Raw genomic sequence first — 25,808 nt, 5'->3', positions numbered from 1 at the left:
AGTTCGAATCTCTGAAAAATGGACTACGTACTACTCAGCTTGAACTGACGTAGACGCCTTCCACAAAAATGTATGTTTAATTTTAAAATAAAGGGAGCATTGCTTAATTTTAAAATAAATCAAATTTCAAATGTATAGTTAATTACATACCATCCAAATGCTTTATTGTGATTCTTGTTATCACTCCTAACCTCCCTTTGAAGGCTCAAACTTCGCATGCTTCGAACCTCAGACCCTCGGAATTTGATAGGCCTAGAGCAAACTCCAGTAGTAGTAGTTTTCCTTTAATTCCTTAGCAGAGAGAACTACTATAGTACATTACTATCATAGCTGCCACACACACACTTGTCAAGAACTTGAAGAACAACCATTCTCACAGCTAGGCGAAATGGTCCCAAATGCATTATCAAATAACATCAAAGAAGAAGACATTGGATGAACCATCGAGTCGGTACAATGGCTCAATGGGTTTGCACCTGGCAGTATGTGTTTTAGTGATGTAGAATTTTCGTGGGGAACACCCATGTGGGCTTGTCTCTGCCGTACGTGACTGTCATTATAGTGTTCCCTGGTCAAAATAACCACAGTAGCAAATGGAAACGTTTATTTGGTGGATATTTATTGTGGAAGACTGAACATTTTTCTAGCCATATTTTCATTCCAGGTACAGCACCAGGCAGAATTTTGTCTAAGTTTCATTGTCAATGCCCCTGCAGCTAACCAGTTAAAATCGGTTTTCGAAACTAATCTGTCAAGGAGCGATATGCGATTAATCTGTGATTTAATCGGTTATATCATATGTATATATTTGATAGTTTTTAAAATATATATTAGTATAATCATAACAAATATTTCTAAACAGTGATCCGAGATACAACAAAAAATATCAAATTCTCATAATCACATCTAACTAGCTCAATTTTAGAATACTACAGATATATAAAACACAAAAATTACGTTAAATATTTAAAGAAATAAGAGGATTGAGAAGCGATAATATTTATTATAAAGATAATACAATAATTTGTATATTTAACTTTCGTTAAGGAGGGAAAAATAAGTAAACTCTTAGCTTTGTGTATTGATTGGGTTCTATTATTATTAATACGGTTTAAGAATCTAATTTGTTAATTTTAAGTATTTTCAATATTTTTTTTTCTCGGTTTAGTGAGAAATCAGTCATCTCGGCCGATTAATCGGTCAATTCAGTGATTAAATCGGTTCGATGAGAAAAAGTAAAAAAATCGGTAAAAACTAATTGGTTTACGATACACGATTAATCCGATATTGATAACATAGCTCTGCAGGTGGTGCAAATCACATATCTATCCACTCCCCCAGAAAAATTTTAGAAGTTCAAGTTTCATTGTCAATGGGCCACCCTGCAGGTGGTGCAAATCACATACCTATCCACTCCCCCAGAAAAATTTCAAAAGTGGAAACCCCTTTAGGAAATTACCTTAAACTCAATACTGACGCAAGTTTTAAAAAACAGGGAGCCAAATCTACTTATAGTTATGTATTAAGAGACTAATGGAATCTATATTGTTGTAGGAAGAGAACAGGGATGTGACAAATGCTCTAAAGAGGCAGTATGTCGAACATTACTCAAAGGAATCAGCTGGTGTAGGCAGTTCACTTCAAATAATATAGAGATAGAGACAAGTCTTTAGGCAGCCAAAAAAAAAAAAAAATTTGGAGCGGAAGAATACGAACCTATTATGGACATCACAGCTCATTCTCAATGATGCACTAACATTTTTTGGTTGTTTTGATCACGTCACTACAAACTGTGTAGGACGTACTGAAAACAAAGTTGCACATATCTTAGCATCTTGTGACAGTCGTTATATAAATAACTTTCAACAAAGTTGAACATATCTTAGCATCTTGTGACAGTCGTTATATAAATAACTTTCAACAAAGTTGAAAGTATCTTAACATCTTGTGACAGTCGTTATATAAATAACTTTCAACTTCCTTGTGAATGGGTTCAGCTACCACCAATATGGCTGATGAACTCTTTGGAAGGCGATAGACTTAATGTTGTGAATGGGTCTGCTTCTTAATATATGTTGATTACCAAAAAAAATAAAAAAAAAAATGGAAACATTTATTCCATTTCGTTACTCTGACACACAAGTAGATGTAACTTCCAAGCCCTGCTCCACAGGTTTATGAAAAATTATAACGTACTGCCTCTACAAGAAAAATGAAGTTAAACAAACTGGACAGATAAAACGTATAATTACCATATATACAAACTGAAACAGATGATGTATTAATTATGTTTGAGTGAGCTTTCAAGTGTCACTAGTGCTAAAGAAATTCAAAACTTATTTGGCTTAAACAATCCATGTGGAAACAATGAAACTCATCTGATAGATATCAAATAATGACGTGTAATCAACCTTATATATCATAAAATTTGTCACTAGAACATTTACTATACTAAGTGTTGGGAGATTTCACTAGAAAATCACACCTCAATCTAGTTATTTTCTATTCCAAATGATTTTAACTTTGAGCTCATACCAAGAAAATCACCCACCCAAGACTTTGATAGTTATCACAACAAACTCAACATAGCAAAACCACTAATATATCATCACAATTCATAGCAACAATAAATATGGAAGTAAATAATGCAATAAGACACAGATTTAAGGTGGTTCGGTAAATGTTACCTACATCCACACAAGAGCCGAATTTCCTTTATAGTAAAGATTGGAGAATTTATAAGAGGTAACAAGAATCAAGAACAAGAGGTCTCACTCAAACCCTAGCTCAATAGAGCTCCCACAATACCCAAGAAATGAATATCTCAAAGTTATCTCAAAATCCTATTATATTTCTTTTATATAGGTACACATAGAAAAATGTGAGAAAAATGGGCTTTGGGCAGAAATTTCGAAATCTGTCAAAATTCTAAGGCATGAGCCGCGAGGTGCTGCGACCAAGGCATGGCGAAGCTCGGTCGCTACCGACTTCCGATAGTGTCGCCATTATGACGAGCCTTGTCCAAAGCATGGTTGAGCGTGGGTCGCGCCCTCTTCTCCAAACTGAAAACTAAAAGTAACAAGGTCGGACATCGAAGCAAAGCTCGACGGTTCCATAAACCCAACAATCTCACACTTGGAACCTTTGAGATTGTACATGCACATCACATCTCAATTGTAACAACTCAATCCAAATCCAATTTACTAATGAAACACTCGGCTCATCCAAGATGGTCTTTAAGCAAGAAGACCCGACGAAGTTGAACACTTCAACTTCATCTTCACAACACCCCTACCATAACATAGACATGTCTCCGTGGTACTCCATGAATAACACAATATCTATTTCACTACTTCCCAATGATGTTTGCCAAGGTTAGATATAAACCTCCAAGCAACTCCTATTGTATGGGATATATCCGGGTGCGTGCAAACCATGTACCATCGCCTAGGGGCTTGTTGGAAACCATGCAAGCTCTTTCTCAGCTTGCACACCATATTCTCTCTATCCTTTCGTAGGAAACCCAATAGTTGTCGCGTGTAAATCTACTCAACATGGTCACAATGGAGGTGAGCAGTTTTCACATCTAACTGCTTAAGATTTAAACCTTCCGCTACAACAATACTAAACACTGACTGAAAAGTATTTGGGGAGAATATCATTGCCAAATATTTCTTGGAACATTCATGTTCCTCCTTGGCTCGATACACCCATTTGCTCTGTAGAGTTATGTCCTTGGGTACTTTGGCCAACTCCCAAGTGACACTAAAGACGAGGGACTTCGTCTCATCATGCATAACAAGCTCCCACTTGCTAGCATCACTAACCTCCAATGCCGCACCATAGCAATGAGGTTCACCATCATCAGTAAATAAATAGGTGGAGGGAGGATACTTCATGCTCGATATAATTTGCCTGGATAACCTCCTTAGTGCACGAGGTGAAGATGGACTTGGTGGCGTAGTCTCTTCACCCGAGTCACTACTATCATCATCTGACTGTGGAACTTCCACAACACCACGACTCATATAATAGCCTTCCAACTCAACATACTCAGTGTCACTGTCTGTAACCGGCTCCACGAGCTGTGCTTCTTTTCTGTCCTTGTACAAAACCATCTCACTGAACAAGGCATCTCTGCTTCGAATAATTTTCAGGTTTTGGTCATCCCAAAAACGATAACCAAGATCATCATCGCCATATCCAATGAAGGTACACTTGACATCAAACTTACTCCTAGCTTGTTCACTAGTGTGCACACATGACTCACACCCAAACACTCTCAAATGGGAAAGGTTCACATCCTTCCTACTCCACACTTCCTCTGGAATCCTGAAATCCAAAAGTAGTAACGGTCCTCGGTTGATCAGGTAAGTTGCTGTGCTAACACTCTCTGCCCAGAATTGCTCAGGCAAGTCTGCTAGTGTACGCATACACCTAGCCCTATCTGTCAGTGTTCTAATCATCCGCTTTGCGACCCCATTCTCCTGAAGTGTCCCTCGCAAAGTCTTTTCTATCTTGATGCCACTGTTAGCACAATACTTCTCAAAACCTGAATCAACATACTCTCCACTATTATCGGATCTCAACTTCTTCACCTTGAAGCATTTCTCATTCTCAACCATGGCCTTCCACGTCGGTATTGGACTTGTGTCTCAAGAAATAGACTCACACCTTCCTAGTATGGTTATTAATGAAAGTCACAAAATATAACTTTCCGCCAAGTGAAGAGACATTAGCTGGCCCCTGCCCCAGACATCTATATGAATCAACTCAAGCTTCCTAGCTTTCAGAGTTCGACCTATCTCCTGGAAACTCACCCTTCTCTGCTTTTCAAACATGCAATTCTTGTAGAAGTCAAAGTCCGTCGACTCTAACGGGAGTTTACCAGTGGAGTGAAGGACTTGCATTCCTTTCTCACTCATGTGACTAAGTCTGCAGTGCCAAACATTTGGATCCTCTTTGCCATTTGCCACAACATTCGACCCACACCCGTGTACGGTCATGTAGAGAATACCATCCTTGTCGCCTTTAGCGACTATTAGAGAACCCTTAAAGACTTTCCAAGTATCCCTCGTGAAGATTGTAACAAATCCTTCACTAGCCAATTGACCCACCGAAATCAAATTCTTCCTCAAATCCGGAACGTGTCGAACATCCCTTAATAACCATGTCCTATCTTTCAACATGACACGGACATCACCTTTGCCAACAATGGCACAAGATTGGTTATCACCAAGAAAGACCTTTCCAAGGTCACCTTTTGTGTAGTTCACAAAGAACTCTCGATTTGAGATCACATGGAATGATGCGCCGGAATCTAAAACCCAAGACTCCTTATTGTTTTCCATCGAACATATCAAAGCATCATCTTCCACTTCAACTACTTTAGCTTCTTGATTCTTCTTGTAGTTGTCATTCCTTGGTGCTTGGCATCGGTTACTATAGTGGCCAGGCAAACCACAATTATAACATATAATGATACTATCATCTCTAGGCTCATCACTAGGGGTATGCGAGTTCATTATCCCCTTTCTATTTCTCGATCTACCACGACTCTTGTGCACATGCATCCCTTCACTCTCGGTACTCAAAGCCGAACCCAATGTCGAGGCCCCATCAGAACTCTTTCGAATTTTCTCCGCTAGTATCATACTAACAACATCGTCGGATTTCAACTTATTCATTCCCGCCGAGCCACTAATAGTCGCAATCGTAACCTTCCAACTTAGAGGCATTTGTCCCATTAACGCCAACGCTCTCACTTCATCATCAAATGTAATCTCAACCGACTTTAATTGGTCTTTCGTTTGGTTGAATTCATTTAAGTGGTCTTTGAAGAAATCATTCTCCGACATTTTCATGGAGAAGAGCTTAGTAATCAAATAGACCTTGTTCGCGGCCGAAGGTTGCTCATACATGCACGTGAATGCCTTCATGAGAGACGTTGCCGTCTTCTCATTTTTAATATTGAAGGCCACCGACTTTGAGAGACTCAATCGAATTGTCGCCAATGTTTTTTTATCTAGCAAATCCCATTCACTTTGCTCGTAACTCGTTTGGCTTCTCTTCCATCAAAGGTTCATACAAATCCTTTTGATAGAGTATGTCCTCAATTTGCATCCTCCAATAGCCGAAGTTTGTACATCAAACTTCTCTATTTTGTAGCTTCCTTTGTCGGTCGTCATGACTCCCACTGAACCAAAACAACGGTGGAGAATTTCTCAGAGGAATTTCTACAAACACCTAGCCTCTCTACTAAAGGTGGAGTCTTTCCTCACACACTTTGTTCCAATGATTCAAACCGTGGCTCCGATACCACTTGTTGGGAGATTTAACTAGAAAGTCACATCTCAATCTAGTTACTTTCTATCCCACATGATTTCAACTTGGAGCTAACACCAAGAAAATCACCCACCCAAGACTTTAGTAGTTATTACAACAAACTCAACATAGCAAAACCACTAATATATCATCACAATTCATAGCAACAATAAATATGGAAGTAAATAATGCAAAGAGACACAAAGATTTAAGGTGGTTCATCGGTAAATGTTACCTACATCCACACAAGAGCCGAGTTTCCTTTATAGTAAAGATTGGAGAGTTTATAAGAGGTAACAAGAATCAAGAACAAGAGGCTTCACTCAAACCCTAGCTCAATAGAGCTCCCACAATACCCAAGAAATGAATCTCTCAAAGTTGTCTCAAAATCCTATTATATTTCCTTTATATAGATACATATAGAAAAAGGTGAGAAAAATGGGCTTTGAACCGAAATTTCGAAATCTGTCAAAATTCTGGAAGGCATGAGCGCAGGATGCTGACCAAGGCATGGGCGAGCGCGGGCCGACTTCCAGTAGTGTCAACGCATGGTGCGCCTTGTCCAAAGCATGGTTGAGCATGGGTCGCGCCCTCTTCTCCAAACTGAAAACTAAAAATAACAAGGTCAGACACCGGATCGAGCAAAGCTCGATGGTTCCACAAACCCAACACTAAACAAATTCAACAAAAGTAAAACCTTCCAAATGACAAACAAATTATTTGTAGTAAAAGTATATAAACATATTTGGACAGTAAACATTTTTTTTTGCTTTTTGCAGCACTTTTTAGCTCACTTTCTAAAAGTGATATGAAATCGATAATTCGATATAGGCACAATTAACACGCTCATGGAACTCGCACAAACTCACAAAGACTTGGCACTTTCCAGAAGTGATGAAATCAATAGGCATAAGTAACACGTTCATGCATAAGTAACACGTTCATGGAGAGTGCACAAAAACTAGCCATAATATAAAGATAACAAGTTTGTGGTTTCCGATTTTTTTTTTTTTTTTTTTTTTTTTTTTTTTTTTATGACTTATTGACTTAGCATGTGTATAAATCATGTGACCCTTCTTAACAAGCCTAACCTCACTCTTGTGAGGCAAACTTGCAACATACTTCGAAATTTAGCAGTAGTTTGCATTATCGACCCCTTACCAGGGAGTCAGGGACAACTACTATGGACGTTAAACGTTGTTCCACAGTGGTTCCTTGGAAAAAAACCGCACGAAGGATCATGTTTCTTTCTGACTTTGAACAATATCTCAATTGGAATGTTGGAGCCATTGCTTTCTTCTCTGCTAATTCTGAGTTTCCCCCGGAAAGGGCTGTGGGGGAACTTGAGATTGCATTTAGAAAAGCACTGGTATACTATGATTATTTGGCTGGAAGGTTGAGGTTAAACTCCGAAGAAGGGAGAATAGAGATCGATTGTAACTCTGCTGGAGCTGGTTTTGTGGTGATTTCAAGTGAGTTGACACTTGCCGAGGTAGGAGATCTTGTGAGTTCAAGTCCAGCTTTTCAACAACTTGAAACTATGATCCCAGATAAATGTCTCTTTGCAATACAGGTATAGTGCTAAATGAAATCCTAGTTAACAATTAATGATTTCATAGAGCAACATTCTGGTTTGCAAGATCGTTTCTTCTGACAAACTAACGATTTTGTGTGTCAGGTGACATCCTTCAAATGCGGTGGTTTCGCCATAGCTATACGCATGAAACATCTTATATTTGATGCTTGGGGTCTTAGAATGTTCCTCAATGATTTAACTTCTCTAATTGCTAACGACCATCTATCAGTCGCTCCTTACAATGACCGCCAACCTCTGTCCATTACACCTCCTTCACATCTCCCGCACCTAAGAGGCCTCAAAGTACTAGAGTCGGACAAAACATTTCAAGTCTCAAAGCCTGCGAGTAAGATTTTTCGGCTTGGCCCAGAGGACATTTTGAACTTAAAAAAAAAGGCAATTCCGCAGGAAAATAGCAAAGACTACACCGGTGGACCTATTACCAGATACAAGGTTATCACAGCCCTCATTTGGAGGTGCAAGGCTCTAGCAAGAAATGCAGGAAATGATCCAGAGAGAAATTCAACATTGCATTGCCCTGTTAATATTAGACCAAAACTACAACATCCTCAACTGCCACCGTCATACACTGGCAATGCTTTCATAGTTGCCACATGCACAGCGACTTTTCAGGAACTTGAAGAGCAACCATTCTCAGAACTAGTGGAAATGGTCTCAAATGCATTATCAAATATCAAAGAAGATGACATTAGGGGAATTATTGAGTCAGGGCAATGGCTTAAAGGGTTTCCACATGGCGATGTTGTCGTGACATCTTGGTTGAATATGGCTTTCGGCGATGTGGAATATCCATGGGGAAAACCCAAGTGGGCAGGACCTCTACCTGTAAGTGAGTGGAACGACATCATCGTAGTGTTCCCAGAGAATAACCCCAGCAGCAACGGAGTAAACGTTTTAGTCACCCTTACCCCCGAGGAGATGGACAAGTTCCAAGCCCTGTTCCACATGTTTATAGAAAAACTGTAACATGCTTCTACTAGAAAAACGAAGTTGAACAAGCCGGAAGATGTACCTTTGCCAGTGTATAAAATATGGTTTGCTCTCGATAATAACGTAATAAAAGATGGTGTGGAACACTGTTGTTTTAGTATGGTTTGGAAAATTTTGCATATCTATTCCATACTTTTTCCAAGATTAATTCTTGCCTAAAAATAGTTCAAAAGACTGGGGAGATTCGATAGAGGCATCAGGCATGGACGTAGTGTAGTATCTTTCCTTCTTTCGCTAAAAGCAGAGACTATGCTTAGGTTACTGAAGTTCTGTTGCTATTCCCAGTTTGTGGAACATGCTCCAATGGAAGGACCTTAATTCAATTTAATGAAAAACCAATTACCATCTTATCTTAGCTTATGCAAGCGAAATCTTCTTACATTCCCTTGCTGGATTGTCAAATATATTTTTACCTTATATTGCTCATTCTAAATAATCGAGATGTACAAAATGTTTACAAACGTTATAAGGACTAAAACTCATAGCTCTGAAGATACAGAAAACAGACAAACTCAAGGTTGGCATTTGCATTAAAAATCATAATAATAAAACCTGTCCTGGCTAGATGGCACTCTGCATTTTAACTCTCGATTCAAATTCGCAGCGAAAAATTCCTCCAACAAGCTGGTGCAAGTGCTTGCTCTTTCCTCCCCCTTATAACTTGAGTTTGCCAAAATCAACTTTTTTGACAGGATACGTGTAGGCTTCATAATTTATTTGTTGTCCCAAGCAACTTAGTTTTGTTAGGGTATTTATCAAGTCAACCTGAAAAAGCCAAAATCCCAGATTAGAACTGTTAGAAACAGGTTATTAGTTGATTCAGAGTCATGTGCATGCGGGTTGAAGTTAACGGCAAATTTTACGAAAAGAACGGTGATGAGGAGATATACTTAGTCAGACAAATCTTTTAAACAAATAAAGTCACAGGGAGATGGATAACCGTTGTTTGGAAATGTGCAACACTTTGTTAACTGGTACCGACCATACTTGATAAGGTACAAGTTGAGGTTCTGAAAGAGCAGGTGATAACAAAGACAGGGACTTTGGTGTTGTGTGCAGATCTGAAAGAACTTACAACAACACAACAGTGGTTTTGAAAAAAAGTCTTGAGAAGGATAGGGTAGCCAACCACTGAGTTTTGGGAGTGGAGTGGACTTGAAGTACTAGTATATGTTTTGTAGATCATGAACTGCTTTGGAGAACCCAATTGCACTTAAAGAGCCCAAGTATAACAATAGTGCAGCAAATCTTCTGGTTTTGTTCACACAATATGATATTATGAAGTGCAACAAGTGTGTAGATTAACAATCATTTTCAAGGAAATAATAATAAGTGGTGTTAGAGTTCTTGTAAGCCGTGACAGGGGACACGGAGCCACCCGAAGGGTGGCGAAGTCATGTCCCCCAGTTCGTGGGGTTTAAGGCCGAATAAAAACTAAGCCGAACTCTCTTCTCTCTCAACTTTCTTCTCCATTAGCAATAATAAAATTTCACTAGTGGTTAATGATATTTTTAAATGCTATTTAAAAAGAAATACAGAAATTTTAGCACTAAACATATTCACATCAATAAACACACAATAACGGAAATATTCAAACTACTCACCTGATAGTCGGTCTCAGATACAGTTTCTCGGCTACGTTGATATTTCTTAACCCATGGCGTGACCTCTGGATCAGACGCAAGCAAACTCTCTACCGCAACTTGATCCGGGCCAAGGAATGCAGACATCACAGCTAACTGACATTAAAGGGTGAGCCCATAAATACTACTTACACCTTTTAATGACAAATATATAACTAGAAAAACCGCACAGCATACAGTGGGCGTGAGCGGTTGGTTGTGTGCGTGAAAGAGAAAAGAATAGATATGACAGGGACGTGAGGACGCACTATCTACTATCTCTATTGCAGTTAGTGTGGAAGTGCTGTGAGGAAGACAGGAGAAAAAATGGGGAAGAAGAGGAGAGAAAATATCAATTGGGAGGGGGCGAGACAGTAGGACATACAACCATTTACATTTCTGGGCCCTTTTCCAAGTCAACGCAAGAGTTTGCTTCTGCTCACGGATAAATTAACCAATTAACTACTACCAATTGGTACCAAGATGCTTCTGATGACCCTTTTATGACAATATGTGGATGGACAACTTCCTAGGTATCTATAAGGATGGACAAGAAATTATATTACTCGCAGATATGTATTATAGCGAGAATTTTATGATAATCGTACAACCCAAGTTTTTGAGTGCTGCCAAATAATATGAAAATTTCTGCAGAACATAGAAGATCATGAAGTTTGCAGGTTCACTACCACTTTGATGTTTATAGTTTATACGTACATAGGTATGTGGCGCTTCTCATGTTCCTTAAATTGGACTTGTTAGAATTAGTATTCTAATTATTTGATTTTTTATATCACATTATAGTGTAAAACCGTAAATGTTCAATAACTGCCGACATTAAATAAATCGTTTATAGTTGATGTTTTCCCAGGAAACATCACAATATTATTGAAAAGAAAGAATAAACTACCTGGCGAGGACCAAGTCCAACAGCTGAGAACTTATCCTTCATTTCCTGAACAGATGCTTTCTCCCACTGTGGAACCCTTCCCTCTGGATCTGGTTCTTGTGAATCAGCCCTCCCAAATTCTCTATCAAACAAACCCCACTGTTGTCATAGAATCACTGATAGCCATTAAATGTAATTCTCATGATGTTGGATCTAAACGGAAAACTTGTTATGGCCTTCTATAGTGAGAAAAAATACTGTAGCAGACAAGCCGTTATAAACATATATCTATTCTTTTCTTTATGCTTTCCCAGGTTTGGTAGACATGCATACACTCTATGACAAAGTACAAAAGTTGCATGAGAACTTAAACAACACTGCTAAAAATGAATATCTCAAGCTAGATAGGTGATGATCCAACTTAGGTAAACTACTCTTACAAAACAAAAATTGTCGTTGATATCTCTACACATTTGTACATCTTTGAAACCTAAACTTGATTAGGAAACAATGAATGATGTCTTTGATATCTATACTAACCACCTCAGCCAAGTTATTTGGGAAAGAATGAGTGTCTTTGAGAATACACCAAGAATAGAATCAACACCATGTGGGATCTGAGTATATAAGACACCAATGCAGCACGCTATTTATTCATGAAATCATCTCCATTCTTTTCCTTTTTCAGTGCATGAAATATCCTACTTAAGCTACTGAAGTGAGATGGTATAAATGAGACCTATAGGAAAACAACAAACCTGACCATTTGAACCATATGCTGTATACACTAAGTTTCCCTTTTCTTCGTTTCCTCCACATTTGCGAATGGCAGAAGCAAGGAAAGTGCGTTTTAGTGCTGATTGTGCTGTATTAAGAAATAGATAATGTTGCTATTATATGCTATTAGACTTCACAATGAATAAAAAAGCATGGAATACTAGAAAAGGGCATAGCGATCCAGATGGTGGGATATTTAACATACTACCGTACTAGGACAATCAATTTCGAGGAGTATGTAGTGCTGGCCACCAGACATGAGAGAAACAGGGACCTGATACTATAAATATGAGAGTGCATGGCGGTCATCATGTCTAACAATCTCTAACAAGACACATAAATATATGCCTACACTGCATATAATACTTGTTATTAAACAAATCAATAGCCAAGACTTTCTACTTAATTGGCACCGTATTGACTAAAATTTTCAAACGCACACAGTGATCTAAGATTTCCAGATAGAGCTTTAGACTGCATGGATACAACTAACTGATCTGTATAATGTGGTTGCGGTCACTCATGAGGTGGATTGCTATATGAATACTTAAGAGTATGCTTGTGAGCTTCAAATATCAAACATGGTTCATGAAAAGAAGATTCACTAATGCTTCAAATGTCTAACCTGCGCATTGGATGAGGTCAGCAAATGAAATAGGTCCACCCTTGGAATTAGAATCTATCTCTTTTTTCACTTCCTCCAAAAAATTCAAAACAGCAGAAAGCCCTTGGTTTTCAGGTCTGCTTATCTCTGAGCTTTATGCAAGAAAAATGAAATACTTGTCAAACAGCCCTGCTTAAAAATAAATTTCAGGCATGACATATTAAAAACAACTGTGTTTCTGATAATTCATAAAATATTATAGCCTTTCCATCAACAGGTAGGGTAAGGAATCAACAATTTAGCAAGTAACACCCTATCAGACTTAATTAGCAAACATCTTAGAATGTGGTGGACAATGTTGGTGATTGTCAGGGATGATCCCTAAAGTAAGCAACTACCAGCAAATTAACTATTTAATCCTCGCAAAACAGGATCTTGTTATCAATTACTATGAAGATGGGTAACATAAACAACCACAACAACAACCAAGACATACAATTGTAAACAAAAACAAAAACAAAAACACAACAGGAGATCAAGATTAAACTTGGTTTGGAAATATTGCCTATATCCATGGGGAAGTTTTGAGAAGATCCACGGGGAAGTTTTGAGAAGATTTCATTTGGAAGAAGAAGGATATAAAGATTACAAGATCTAGAGAGGGCTAGTACATGAAAACCATGATCCATGATTTTTATTGTCTAAGTACAATCCTTGTTAGAAACTCCATTATCAATCATGTACATAATGTTTTCTCATACTTCTCATCGTGTTCTTCAATTATTTGCATTTTAACACACTCGTACAGAAGTGTCCAAGTATTTGATTAAACACAGTACACTTGCCAAACACGTGGGGCTGGTATTCTATTTGGGAACATAACATGTGATTATGATCACATGATAGACTAAACATCTCATCAAGCTGTTTTTGGATTAAGGAGGAACTTCTGATATACAGAAGTACCCAGTGGCCTGTAGATGACTTTGCAAAGGAGGAATATGAAGCTTCATCATATAGCTAAATTCTCAAATGCAGAACTTCACATGATGTTACAGTGAAAATATTAAGTACCTGAAGCAGATTGATCCATTAGGTCCCCCAGATTTTGTAGCCTACAAACTTAATCGGAAGCAATCAAAACCAGAGTTTCTGGAAAATAAGTAGCTATCATGACAACTAAATGTAAGGTATGGGTCTGACCTTGTCATAAGTCATGATATCATTTACTGCTAGCATAAGTATGGATGGAATCAGCTCTGGTTTCGCCTACATAAAAAGATCATTCAAACATACGAAAAAGAAACTATGAGAAGTTATTTAAAATCTGTATATGAAGTTCAATAAGTCTATGACAAGATTTATTGGGGGCTCAGAAAGGTTACCTTTATAGCATTGTATAAAGAATTCTTAACATCCGCTGCATTGTTAAGGAAAATATATTAGCAGATGAAAGGAGAGTATAACAACAGAAGCTAATGATTAAGTGGAAACTTACATTGGAAGACAGAACGCTGTCGCCGTTGAATAAGATCAGCAGCACAAGCCATTTCAGTGGATGCTCCTAAGCTTATTATTTCCTAATGAGGGATAACTGGCAGAAACTCATCATCACATCATTCTACAGGCCACACACAAAAGAGCTATTTAAAAATAAATTGGTATAAATTGGACATAACTTACCATGCCAAATGTAGCCCCAACGCATTTCAGAATGTCTCTTCGAGTAAACCCAGCTTCTTGGAAAACCAAAGCCTCAGTCTTTCTACAACAAATGTTCCCCTGATTTTCCACATCAAATGTCATTAATCATTTCCCACTTGGATCGTAAGGGTTTCATATATATAATACACATTTTAAGAGCCCTTCTTTCAGGAATACATGCAGAAATAAAGAATCCAATTCGTATAATAATCAAATTTACATGAAACCCTACCATGACATTAAATATAACTAGGACAAAACTACCCTAATTGCTAAAGTTCATGGATTAGGGATTGAATGGAAGATGCTGGTATATATATTTAGGAGTCAGCTCAGCCACAGCTGAACTTAGCCCAAGGACTCAAGGAGTCCAGGCGTCCAGCCCCTCATTGGAACTCATGTTTTGAAGGAAAGCAGTGCTATTGACCAAAAAGAAATAATGTCCAGAACAATACTATCTCATAGATATATTGTACTAATTACTATGAGCCTGCAATTTCACATCATACTTGCGACATTTGACTATAGGCGAATCAAAATGTACAAATCACGGTATTCTAATAATTCACAATCAATGGGAACTTTCATATATCAACTCATATCATATCAAAGAATTGCAAGAATCTACTTAACTCATCACAAAATTATATGATACATTATTCTTACATCTGATATCAAGAAAGAGTAAATAAATAAACATGATGGTAGCAGAAATGTATATATATATACTTACAGGGGAGTAACTGTGTGCAATGGTGAGATGAGATGGCTGAGAAGAAGACAAAGGAAGTAAAGAAGGGAGTGTTGATAGAAATGAAAATGTTGTAACTGCCATTTTCTTTACTTACTTTCCCCTGCTTTCTACTTCACTAGCTCTTCTTCCTTATACTAGCTTTCCTTGGTTGGTTGTGAAATGGAGGGAAATCATACCAATAATACACGTGGCAGTCATGCGTAGTTTCTTAAGTGGATAAGTTCCCTTTTGTATAATGTGATAACATTAGTTTGCATGGCAATCACACCGTCACGTATCACAAAAAAGGGAGAATTATTGCACTTAATTATAAATACAATTAAATTGTAAAACTAAACGAAGATGTAGCCCAAAACTTGCATTGTCTCAAATGGATAACATCTCCAATTTTTATTTTTAGTTTTTATTAATTTTTTTAACACCCTAAACAAATCACGCTTGAACTGGTATATGAGCATATGAGTAATTAAGTTCTATGTTACAAATTACAATGCATGCACTGGTATATCTCTATTAGTAAAATACACCATAATTAACCTGGCCTTTTAAATTAGACCAGCCTTTTTTCTACCACCTAATACTCCTAATTAAATACAAAAAAATATTATTCAATGTCTTAAAAAATGACTATTTCGTCATTTAATTTTTTATTTCTATTTATACCCTTCAATTACAACATAATAATGGAAAAGGAGTTTTATGTAAATTCGGGGCAAAAACCCAAATCCACGCCTATATTGACATGTACGCGGTGTTACCTTGCCATTAATACCCACTTAAATACCATTAATACCCACTTAAATACCATTAATACCCACTTAGCTACCATTAATACTGAGTTCTTTCAACTTCCCTCCTTTCTTCATGAACTCTTTCCAAGATCGGTTTTGCTTTTATGCTTTCAATTCGGTTAGATCGAGCAGAGACCATGTACTTGAGAATCAACAAATTTTTGGAAAACAAAAAAAGTTCTTCGGGCTGCAATTGTGGTGGCTTTTTCGTCTTTGATTGGTTTTGGGATTTTGCTTTTTATGTTGAAATGTTGCAAGGGAAAGCAACGGGGTAATTTCCAACAGTATTAACGCTTCTTAAGTTTCTTCTTCTTCTTCCTCAAATTGTCTTTGATCATATTTAAACTAGGGATTTCTCAATTTTTTCGATCTTTTCACAATTCAAGTGGTGCAAAACGGATAATATATATTCTTTCAAGTTACCAATCAACAAAAGCGAAGGTATGATTCTCCAAGATTTGATAAGAACTTCATTGCTTACGTGTCCATTGCATTCATTGATTCAGTTCAACTATTTGGTGTTTGGCACAATGTTAATAAGGTTAGCGTAAGAAAAAAATAAATAAAGTACTTTGAAAACGAATTGGCTAGATTTTTGATTTTATTTATTTGACTTGATTATATTACTTGAGATTGTGCGACCATCGATTCGTTTGTTTTATAGCTTAACTTGCGGTTTGTTAATTTGTTTTTGTTGGATGGGCTATTGCTTCATAGTTTTCAACTCTTAAACGTATATTATCGAAGAAACCCGGTTTGATATTTCTAATAATTACCGATGCGTTTTTGCAACATCTGTTGTCTTCCTCTGTCGATAAAAACGGTTGGCTTGTGAAAAAGTAGGATGTGATCGGTGCCTCTTTTTTTTTTCTCACAACAATTATGGTAGGTTTTCGGGCTTGCGGTGTTACTATCGACACATATATGGTTACTAATGTATCGGTTTCCTAGGATCGATCAACGGGGGCATGACAATACCATTTTGTCTGCTTCTTCATAGTTATCTTAATTCTTAACTCATCGATATGTTTGTTTCTTAACATGTAATGCGGTGACATGTATTCAATTTAATCGTGGGCGATAATTACTTCATCGCTGGTTCCATAGATGGAAAAAGTTCGCATTTGGGATGTTCCCGGTTGTCGTGTTGTTGATTGGGTGATGTTAAAGAAATAGTCACAACTCTTTGTTATCGATCCGATGGGAAGGTATGTGATTTATTTCTTCCAACTTTTTCTCTTCTTTGGTACAAGAAATTTGCCTCATTTTTCGTATAAACTTCATTTAACAGGGAGCAATTGTTGGTTCAGGTGGGTGGTAATTGCCGCTTCTATAATGTGACAAGTATGCTCTCTTGCTCTAGCTTTACATTTTCATTATAAGTCAATTTGTAATCTATAACACACTGTTTGAAGCCAACGCTTGCTTTGTGTCGTGTTTGTGAGTGATAAACAGAGAGCCTATGTAACCCCTTCAATCCAATAAATTTTCCCGCCAATAGTTGCTAATACTTTTGAGCTGTTAATTACATGCATAGTTAATAATAGTGAATGCATACTTGAAAGACTGTTAATATTCTAATATATGACGTGGAAAAGAACGCTATTTAAGCATTGTAACCTATATCGCCAATTATATCAGGGTTTCCAAAATTTGTGTATGGGGTGATATAACATTGTAAGTTTTACCGAATAACATTCATATATAATGTGTAGGTTAGAGACAATCCTTATTTTTATGTTCTTTATTTCTTATGTTACTTATTTAGAATCAAGAGGAGATGAGGTGGGATTGACTTTTATAAATATAATAAAGATTAATTGCAACTGAAATTGTTGGATGTCTTAGACACATGCATGAAAAATGTTGTTGAGGTCTTGCCTATTGGACATAGCAACTTGCAGCCAAGTAACATTTGCACATGCATTCCAGCCACTAGCTTTGGCAATTTAATTTTCCCTACTATGTATCATTTTGAGTTGCATTTTCTCATTCACTTTTATACTCTATTTTCATGGCGTTGATCTCTTTATTTGGGAGTATGTCATATATATATGAAACTTTTGAATAATCTTTACAGGTAGATGTTTCACTATCGAAATTTAGGATCACTAGGTACATAGGGGGTGCTGATAAAAGTATTTATAGTCGTAAAACTACATAACTTAATTGTCGACTTTTTTACGGTGTGTCGCCATTTCGGGTAGTCCATTACTACCAGTTTTGGGCCCTTTACATTATTTATGGCTTTATCCATTTATCTCTTCCATATTTATAAGTGAGTAGTTATTCATATTAGCTTAATTTATTGATATCTCATTTAAAGGGATCTGTCATACAGCAGTTTCACGGGGATCTCCTTATCTCATTTCAATATTTTATTATCTCATTGGCTTGGGCCATTAAGGCCCAAAGCTCATTTAAGGTATCATCATCAAATGACTCAAAACTGTTGTATATGTTGGACGTGAAGGAGAAGGTGTCATTGGAGCTATCACAATATCTCGATACTTTACGCCACGATGCAAGGTCTACATTGGATGTACCTCTCCTAAAAAATTATTTAGCTAGATCAAGTGGGAAAATCAAGTACCTTTGTCTTGAAATGATTAGGTGATTCTAGATGCAGTAAATGCCTTAGTACATAGATCTAACACAAGCATTTTCATTCTTAATTATATCATGAAGAAGTATTAAAGCATATGGTTTTTTCAATTGCAAATTATCCTTCTCTTTTCAACTGCATGGAACTAATTTTGGTTTTATGCCTTAATCATGTCACTTTTCGCTTTAGTTTTAGTGCTTGTGGATTCGTGTATGCCTCTCGAAGTTACGTGGTGTTCAACCAAAATGTGAACATTGTGAATGTACAATAAATTTTCTTAGCTGAGCTGGGGTATTTGAAGAGGCAAAAGGTGTGCAATAAACACCAAATTAATGTAGCACTTCTCAACAACCAAAAGCTTGGAGAGGAACTCGACTTTTTTTTGTCGGGCGATTACCTAGAAACACGATTGGGTAGGTGTTGTTGCGGAGAAGGCTCCTTCGATCGTAGAACTTAGAACGTCATAGTGGTGACTAATTACTACTCTCCACCATGTATGCATATGACGGAAATATGATGATGCAAGGAAAGTGACGAAGGAAGGGAGTGGAAAAAGACACCGGGTTGGCCAATCTTTGGTTGGACGTTATATGCCTAAACCGGTGCGGGCCGTTGACAATCCCGGTTCTTGGACGGTATGCTTACTTTTAAGCGTTTAGGCTATTCCTCCTTTGACATAGAGTACTTTGGACCTTTTAAACGATTTTATAGAACTTAAAATAAGCATGGTAATGTCAAAGTTGTGGATATATATTGAAATTCGGAGTCATGTGTTCTGAATGGAAGACTTTTAGTTAAACCTCAAACAACAAGCAGCAGGAATAAATCCAATCTGACAAAGAGTCTTGGATTTGGGTTTGTGAAGCAATCAACGTGGGGATTGCAACGATGAACTTCTTACACCTTGATTTTCTTGGCCAGTTATTCTTATTGTACCATTTGATGCTTCCTTAAAAGACATTTTCATTTATTTTCAATGTTGAATTTCTAGGGACAATAATGTATTCATTTGCAAAAGCCTATACCGATTAATTTACCAATTACAAGGTTATAGGAGAACAATCTGTTAACTTGGGTTTTTCTTCCAATTAAATGTGCTTGGACGATCCTTCCTGATCAGTGTTTTGGTTTTTGCTCTGCTTTTGATGAGGCTCACTGCAAATTGGCCAACTAGAAGCAAGTCAATCAAAGCAACCTTCCCTCTGAAGAACTCTTTTCTGAGGTACCATCCTCATCTGTTTGTTTTTCTCGAGTTCTTATAGATACTAATTAGGCCCATATGGTGGGGTTTTTTAAGGGGGATCTCTTTTTCCGAACTAAGTAGCCAAATTTTTGTGTAAAAAGTTTTTAGGGTTTGAAGTATTACTTATAATAATTTGTTTTGATTGAAATATTTAGAAGTTTTCTAGGATTAGTTTTTTCGTTCTAATATATAATAGAGTAATAGAGACACTCACACAATAGGAAAAAAAAATCAATAGTTTAGTACAGTTTTTTGGTTTGCAAAAACAATTTCTACTTTTGTTTCCATTTAATGCAAAAATTGTTCACTTCTTTTTATATAATTGATTTTAAAACTTTTTTACTTTGTTGTTGTTGTTGGTTGAAGGGTTTCTCATGGTTTTCAACACAAAATTCTCCGTTTCAAAATACAAAAAATCAAACAGCCCTGTAACTTCAAAAAGAATATTAGTGGCTGATTCTCATTTTGTGGTCCGCTAAATTTCATGTGGTAGTGAATTTTATTCAATATATCCTCGTGAAATTTTTGTGGGAGAAAAAATTCATTAAAGGGAGGGCATGGAGGAATTTCACGTGGCATGTGAAATATAAAGATGGAATGTACTACCACTAAGAATGTGGTTACTACAAAGTGGGGATTGTTCGCAAAAAGTTCTCCTCAGAATCTAACTTACCCAAGTTCAGTATTCTTCAATAGTACTTTACCAAAAAATTGTTTGTTTCAAAACTAGAGTTCTTTGTTTTAACATACTAACATGTATTTGATGATTTTTGGGGAAAGGGGGAAGAAAGGCAGCACATTGTTTTTTTAAAACAGAATTTTCAAAAATTGTTAATTATTTTTGTTCCAGAATGGAGGGTGTGATTGTTAGTATGGGGGACTACTAGCGTCTACGTCTCACTTTTGTGTTCGAGATATTTCATTTGGTAGTAAGTATTTTGCAAATATATTCTCCACCATCTACCAAATTTGTGGGATGCTTAGTAAAGGGAGGGGCATGGAGAAATTTCACACGTATAGTGAAAAATTAAGAGGGAACTTACTACCTTACGAAACTCTTTACAACTACAAAGTGGTACTTTACTCAAAAATTTTCCTTTCTATCTAACACCCAAAATTTTAAAACTGTTTTTTTTTGTTTGTTTGTTTTTATAAAGTGCTTTTCTTTGTTTGTTCGAGCATCTATTAAAATAAGGAAGGCTTTTTAGAGAAGATATCACTTTAACATTCAAGATGATAGGAAGAACTGGAAGTTGGGGTTTTTTGTGGGACGATGTTCTTTGGTGACCAAAGATTCATGAAGAGATAGAGGAGCAATTGTTTGTATTATTGGCACTCATGTTTTTTTTTAAAAGTATAGTAGTGTTATTAAATAGTTACTTTTCTTAATAGGGCTGGAGGAAGATTGCAATTTTTTTCTTGTGTAATAGCAAGCAAAGATAAATGCATCGAAAGTATGTGGCGGGTTTTGGCAGTGATAAATGTTGGGATTGCAAGAGCAAGGTTTTACATCTGGATAGTTGCTACTTCATATGATATTCTCTATGGCGAGTTCGAGTGCTTCTTCCTCCAATTGATGTACGGTAGACTGGAATGGCCTTGGTGGTGTGTTATGCTTCTTCTTTGAAGTGAGATAAGCATTGGGCCAACCTTAAAAAGTGTGAGGAACAACGGAGTTGTCTCTTCAAGGTTGTTTTTTCACCTTTCCTACAGTCTTTTTACTTAATACTTTTAACAAAGCCATCATAAATGGAATCATTATGTGTTTGAAGTCCCTATATTTCGCTTTTCAATTGAGAAAAACATTGCAAGTGAAGAATTTTCAAAACAAAAAATTTTCGTGCATAAAACCGTTGTTTCGTTTACTCAAAAAAGATGTGGTCTCAGATGAGAGTATGGGGAGAATATTAATTGATGTTGATTCTCACTTTGTTGTCCGGGTAAATTTCATGTGGTAGTGAGCTTTATTCAAACCTCCAAAGGGATCACCTAGACTTTCATTCATGCATCTTGCTATCTAAACCACACTCGGGGAATGGTCTAATTGGTAGAGCAGGAAATTGTTGTTTGTGACTTGACTTGGAATTTTAACTCAAGCTATATTTTACATTTTGCGTGTATTCTTTGCCATTGGAAAGGATCGAACAAGATGAGGAGCTCACATATGAGGTTGTTTGTCTTTGTGCTTTTCTCCTCTTCTTGAGATCTTTCTCTGAGCTTCTTTTACCTAATGCAGCAATTATTGGTTTTGGAGACAAATTTGTTCTTGAATGGTCTTGGTTTTCGTGATCAGCATCGGGATATGAGACTTGACATTGACAACATGTCGTATGAGGTTTGTTATTTTTCTTAATAGCTGTGGATTTTTGCGGATCATATTCCCTTACTTTTTTCTTTTTTCTTTCCCTTTCATTTTTCATTAGTTCTCTTTTTCCAATAATATTTCGTGGAGCTTTCTACGAAGGAATTTTTTAATTGTAGTGTCAAATCTTGCTTCCTTAAATGAGGCATTATGCGTCCTGTTTATGATCTAAATTCTATGTATAAAATATTTAATCTAAGACTTCAGAGTAGTGATTTTCTTATATATGCTTATTGCTATAACAGGAATTGTTAGCACTAGGTGAGAAGATGAGTATTGAAAAGACAGGCCTTTACGGAAGAAAAATTCTCAAACCGCCCGAAAAGGAGCTTCTATATGCTTGCCTCCAAACTTCGGGATCGTGACAGAGGTGATGATGCCAAATGCAAAGTGTTTGTCGTCAAGACTTCTTAACCATAACCCGAATAACAAGTTCAAACCTCAATCATCATAAAGTGGATTTTGGTAGTGTTTGTATGGGATTTTTGGGAGTTCTTTTGAGGTGCTTATTAGTGTAGGTAGTAACTGAATTCCAATAGTATACCAAGATTGCGGTGACCGAATCAGAACTGCTTTGATTCCATCCGTAATGGAATCAAGATTGTGCTGAAATTTCAATCCTTGAAATTTATTAATGTTGGTTGCTTGCAGGGAAGAGTATCGAGGGAGATGAGATGGGCAACTTCACGGTGCGATCATCATTATCATTTGGTCTCAGTATCAATCGGTGGTCCGGGCTGAAGAACGGTGCCCAACTGTAAGGCTCAAGCTGCAGATTTATAGATGCATATTGGACCAAAGATCATCACATCTTCAAGATCGTGTAGTATGAGGTCTCCCATCTCTTTCTTTTTGTACATATTTTTCTATTTTATTTTTGTGAAATAAGCAAAACAGCTTGGAAAACCCGTTTACAGATATATGGTGATCCCGGCTTAGCAATGGAAAATTTCCATTTTATCATTAACAAAATCAATGAAAATTTTCATAAAGTATTGTCTTCCGCGATATTTGTTGCTCAATAGAATTTACAGTTTCTCAAACTAAATATAACTCTTCCCAAAACAGTCCCATTAAGAAGCTAACTTTGTTGTGAATATGCCCAAAAATTGCACCTTAATCGAGAAGACCTCTTTTCGATTCAACAGATTCTTAAAGAAGGTGGCTTCGTCAAATTTAAGCATTTCTTGTGGACGATAGTGCGGTACTCCAGGCATTAACAAACCAAACATAACCAGTAAGGAGATTATGTTACAAAAAGTCTGAATAATGAAATACAAAAATCGTAATAGAATAATATTATGATTTCTATCGTATATGAGTATATGACACTATGGTTTTTACTCGGACGAGAAGCTTTATGTTTCTTACAATTTGAATAAATGGTGTTAGTTAACTTGCAAAATTCAGGTATACAATATTGAAGAGCAAGACGCTTACCTATATCCTTCTTTAAATGTTAAGTTCATTCTCTCAACAAGAAAATTTAGCAATCATAAACACAATTATGAACAGTACATCAATTTCCCCTCCAGTTGGTTACCAAATAAGAAAGGTGTTAAGCAAATTATGTTTACAATCTTCCTTAAGTTTTGTTTGACATCGCGTGCATAGCACGTGCATCTTGCTAGTATATATATATGAGTAAGTTTTATGTTAGTTGTGGTTCTACGTTGTATGTATCACTTGCATATGCAAATTTTGTTCCTACACTTCTCTCCACTTTTGAACAGGAATGCTTACTGGAATGAACAGAAAAATATATACAAATACAAAAGATGACAAAACCAAAATGAGCATGAAAGTATATGGAAATTGAGTTGGTTGAAAAAGAACATTTTTGAAGAAAAACGTACACTACTGCACGCACTAGTTATAATTTTGGAATTAACTCTCTTGAAGTAATCAGTATACTTATTATAATAGCCTAAATAAGCAGTTGTGTCAGTAGAATTGGCTGAATTAATTTGTTTAACATATTAGATTAGACCATTGAAATATACAGCAACACCAACTGATAAAAAGATTAAGGTTTCGTTTGTTTTTCTGAGCCTCTGACCGCTAAATCTTGAATACTGAATTGACCACTTTCTGAATGCTGAATTGGCCCACCCTCTGAATGCTGAACTCAGAAAAACATGTTTGTTTTTTGTCTGAATGATTTGTGTCTGAATGCTGAATACAAATCATTTTGACCACTTTATCCTATGTATTTAAAATTAAATATTGCAAATGGAATTTTTGTCAAATTATTTGGATTTGAAATTTCTTTATAGAAGTTATGTGAATTTTTATTTTTTATTTTTGTTAAACTAAATTTTATTTATTTGGGGTAAAAAAATTGGTTTTGCTTTTAGGAATTCAATTTTATTTCATGATAGTAACTTTTAAATCACAAAAAAGAATAATTAAAGAACGAATATAGATTATGAAAATTGAAAATTTGTTATACAAATATGTTTTGAAATTATTCTTCAATGAATATATATCTATTTTTGAGAAAAACAACATAAAAAATAAAGTTATGTTTTACAATGATATTATATTAATTTTTCTAACATGTATGTAGAGGTTTGGTGTTTACTGGACAACGACCTGATGATTTGTGTGATACGAAAAAAAACAATATGTGTTCCCGACTCTTCGATTTTCGAGGTGTGATGCACTCTCAACTTTTAAACACCCATCATCTATTTAATTATTCTAATAATTTGAAACCAATAAAAATTTTAAATAAACAAAAGTCTTCTTCATTACAAAAATTCACAAATATGATTAAGTTACAAATCTCCTTTCAATAACTCTTTAATTATAATTACAAATGAAAATACAAAAACATTGTCTCAACTGAAAATCTATTGCACCTCAAGGGAAAACAAAATATATCCTGTAATACGAAGCTAACACAAACCACAAGAAGCGACCAACTGTCTTCAATACTAATCCTGTCAAGACTTATCAACTAGGTTCATTTTATGAACACACTCGATAAGCAAACATACAAATCAGGTCAGCATTATAAACAATGCTGGTATGAGTAGCCCTAAAATACAAAATATACTTATACATATATATATACAATCTATAAGGCAGTTAGTTCCTCTACCGAGGTGCCTTAACTTCCAACGAATAATACAACATTCTTAAATACAATAATTAAGGCAGGTAGTTCCTCTATTAAGGCGCCTTAGCTTCCAATTAAATAATAATAAGGCATTTAGTTCCTCCATTGAGGCGCATTAGCTTCAAACCGTACTGAATCAACTGTATCTAATAATAGAATAACCAAACTAAAACTTATTCTGGTGTAAGCCAAATCACAGAATGGGTCACACCTGCATAAATAATCAATTCAACCTACCCTTTTGCAGACCCATTGTGAATGTAACATAAATTACAATAAATCATTTATTAGAGCTTTAACGTACACTTTGTTATATCATCACAATTATTGTTTGGAGTTTCTTCAAGTGTACGTCTCTAGAATCACGTCGTCTCTATGTTTTACTTAGTTTCTCTAGCTACCACAATCGCTTCCCAACGCCG

The 25,808-nt window shown here is 36.3% G+C and overlaps 2 protein-coding genes and 1 long non-coding RNA gene across 3 annotated transcripts; 2 read left to right on the top strand and 1 right to left on the bottom strand.

The window, feature by feature from the left end:
• Window positions 1-7,402: 7,402 nt before the first annotated feature.
• Window positions 7,403-9,008, top strand: LOC147524105 (acyltransferase GLAUCE-like). The gene is made up of 2 exons (XM_086601919.1): window positions 7,403-7,897; window positions 8,003-9,008. The coding sequence occupies exons 1-2, from the start codon at window positions 7,508-7,510 to the stop codon at window positions 8,885-8,887; spliced, it is 1,275 nt and encodes a 424-aa protein (XP_086458045.1). The 5' UTR covers window positions 7,403-7,507; the 3' UTR covers window positions 8,888-9,008.
• Window positions 9,009-9,301: 293 nt separating this feature from the next.
• Window positions 9,302-15,458, bottom strand: TL29 (ascorbate peroxidase 4). The gene is made up of 11 exons (XM_086601927.1): window positions 15,241-15,458; window positions 14,487-14,585; window positions 14,302-14,383; window positions 14,189-14,223; window positions 14,007-14,072; window positions 13,878-13,918; window positions 12,825-12,955; window positions 12,181-12,287; window positions 11,444-11,581; window positions 10,516-10,650; window positions 9,302-9,676 (listed from the first exon to the last, which is right to left on the bottom strand). Exons 1-11 carry the CDS (start codon window positions 15,340-15,342, stop codon window positions 9,566-9,568), a joined length of 1,047 nt encoding a protein of 348 aa, XP_086458053.1. The 5' UTR covers window positions 15,343-15,458; the 3' UTR covers window positions 9,302-9,565.
• A 6,567-nt stretch (window positions 15,459-22,025) lies between these two features.
• Window positions 22,026-22,555, top strand: LOC147524103 (uncharacterized). The gene is made up of 3 exons (XR_015196871.1): window positions 22,026-22,069; window positions 22,137-22,235; window positions 22,508-22,555. It is a non-coding gene; the product is annotated as an uncharacterized LOC147524103 (long non-coding RNA).
• Window positions 22,556-25,808: the final 3,253 nt, after the last annotated feature.

The sequence above is a fragment of the Coptis chinensis genome, chromosome 1, assembly GCF_015680905.1.
Source record: "Coptis chinensis isolate HL-2020 chromosome 1, ASM1568090v1, whole genome shotgun sequence".
Classification (NCBI taxonomy): Eukaryota; Viridiplantae; Streptophyta; class Magnoliopsida; order Ranunculales; family Ranunculaceae; genus Coptis; species Coptis chinensis.
This window is presented reverse-complemented; position numbering and strand designations above follow the sequence as displayed.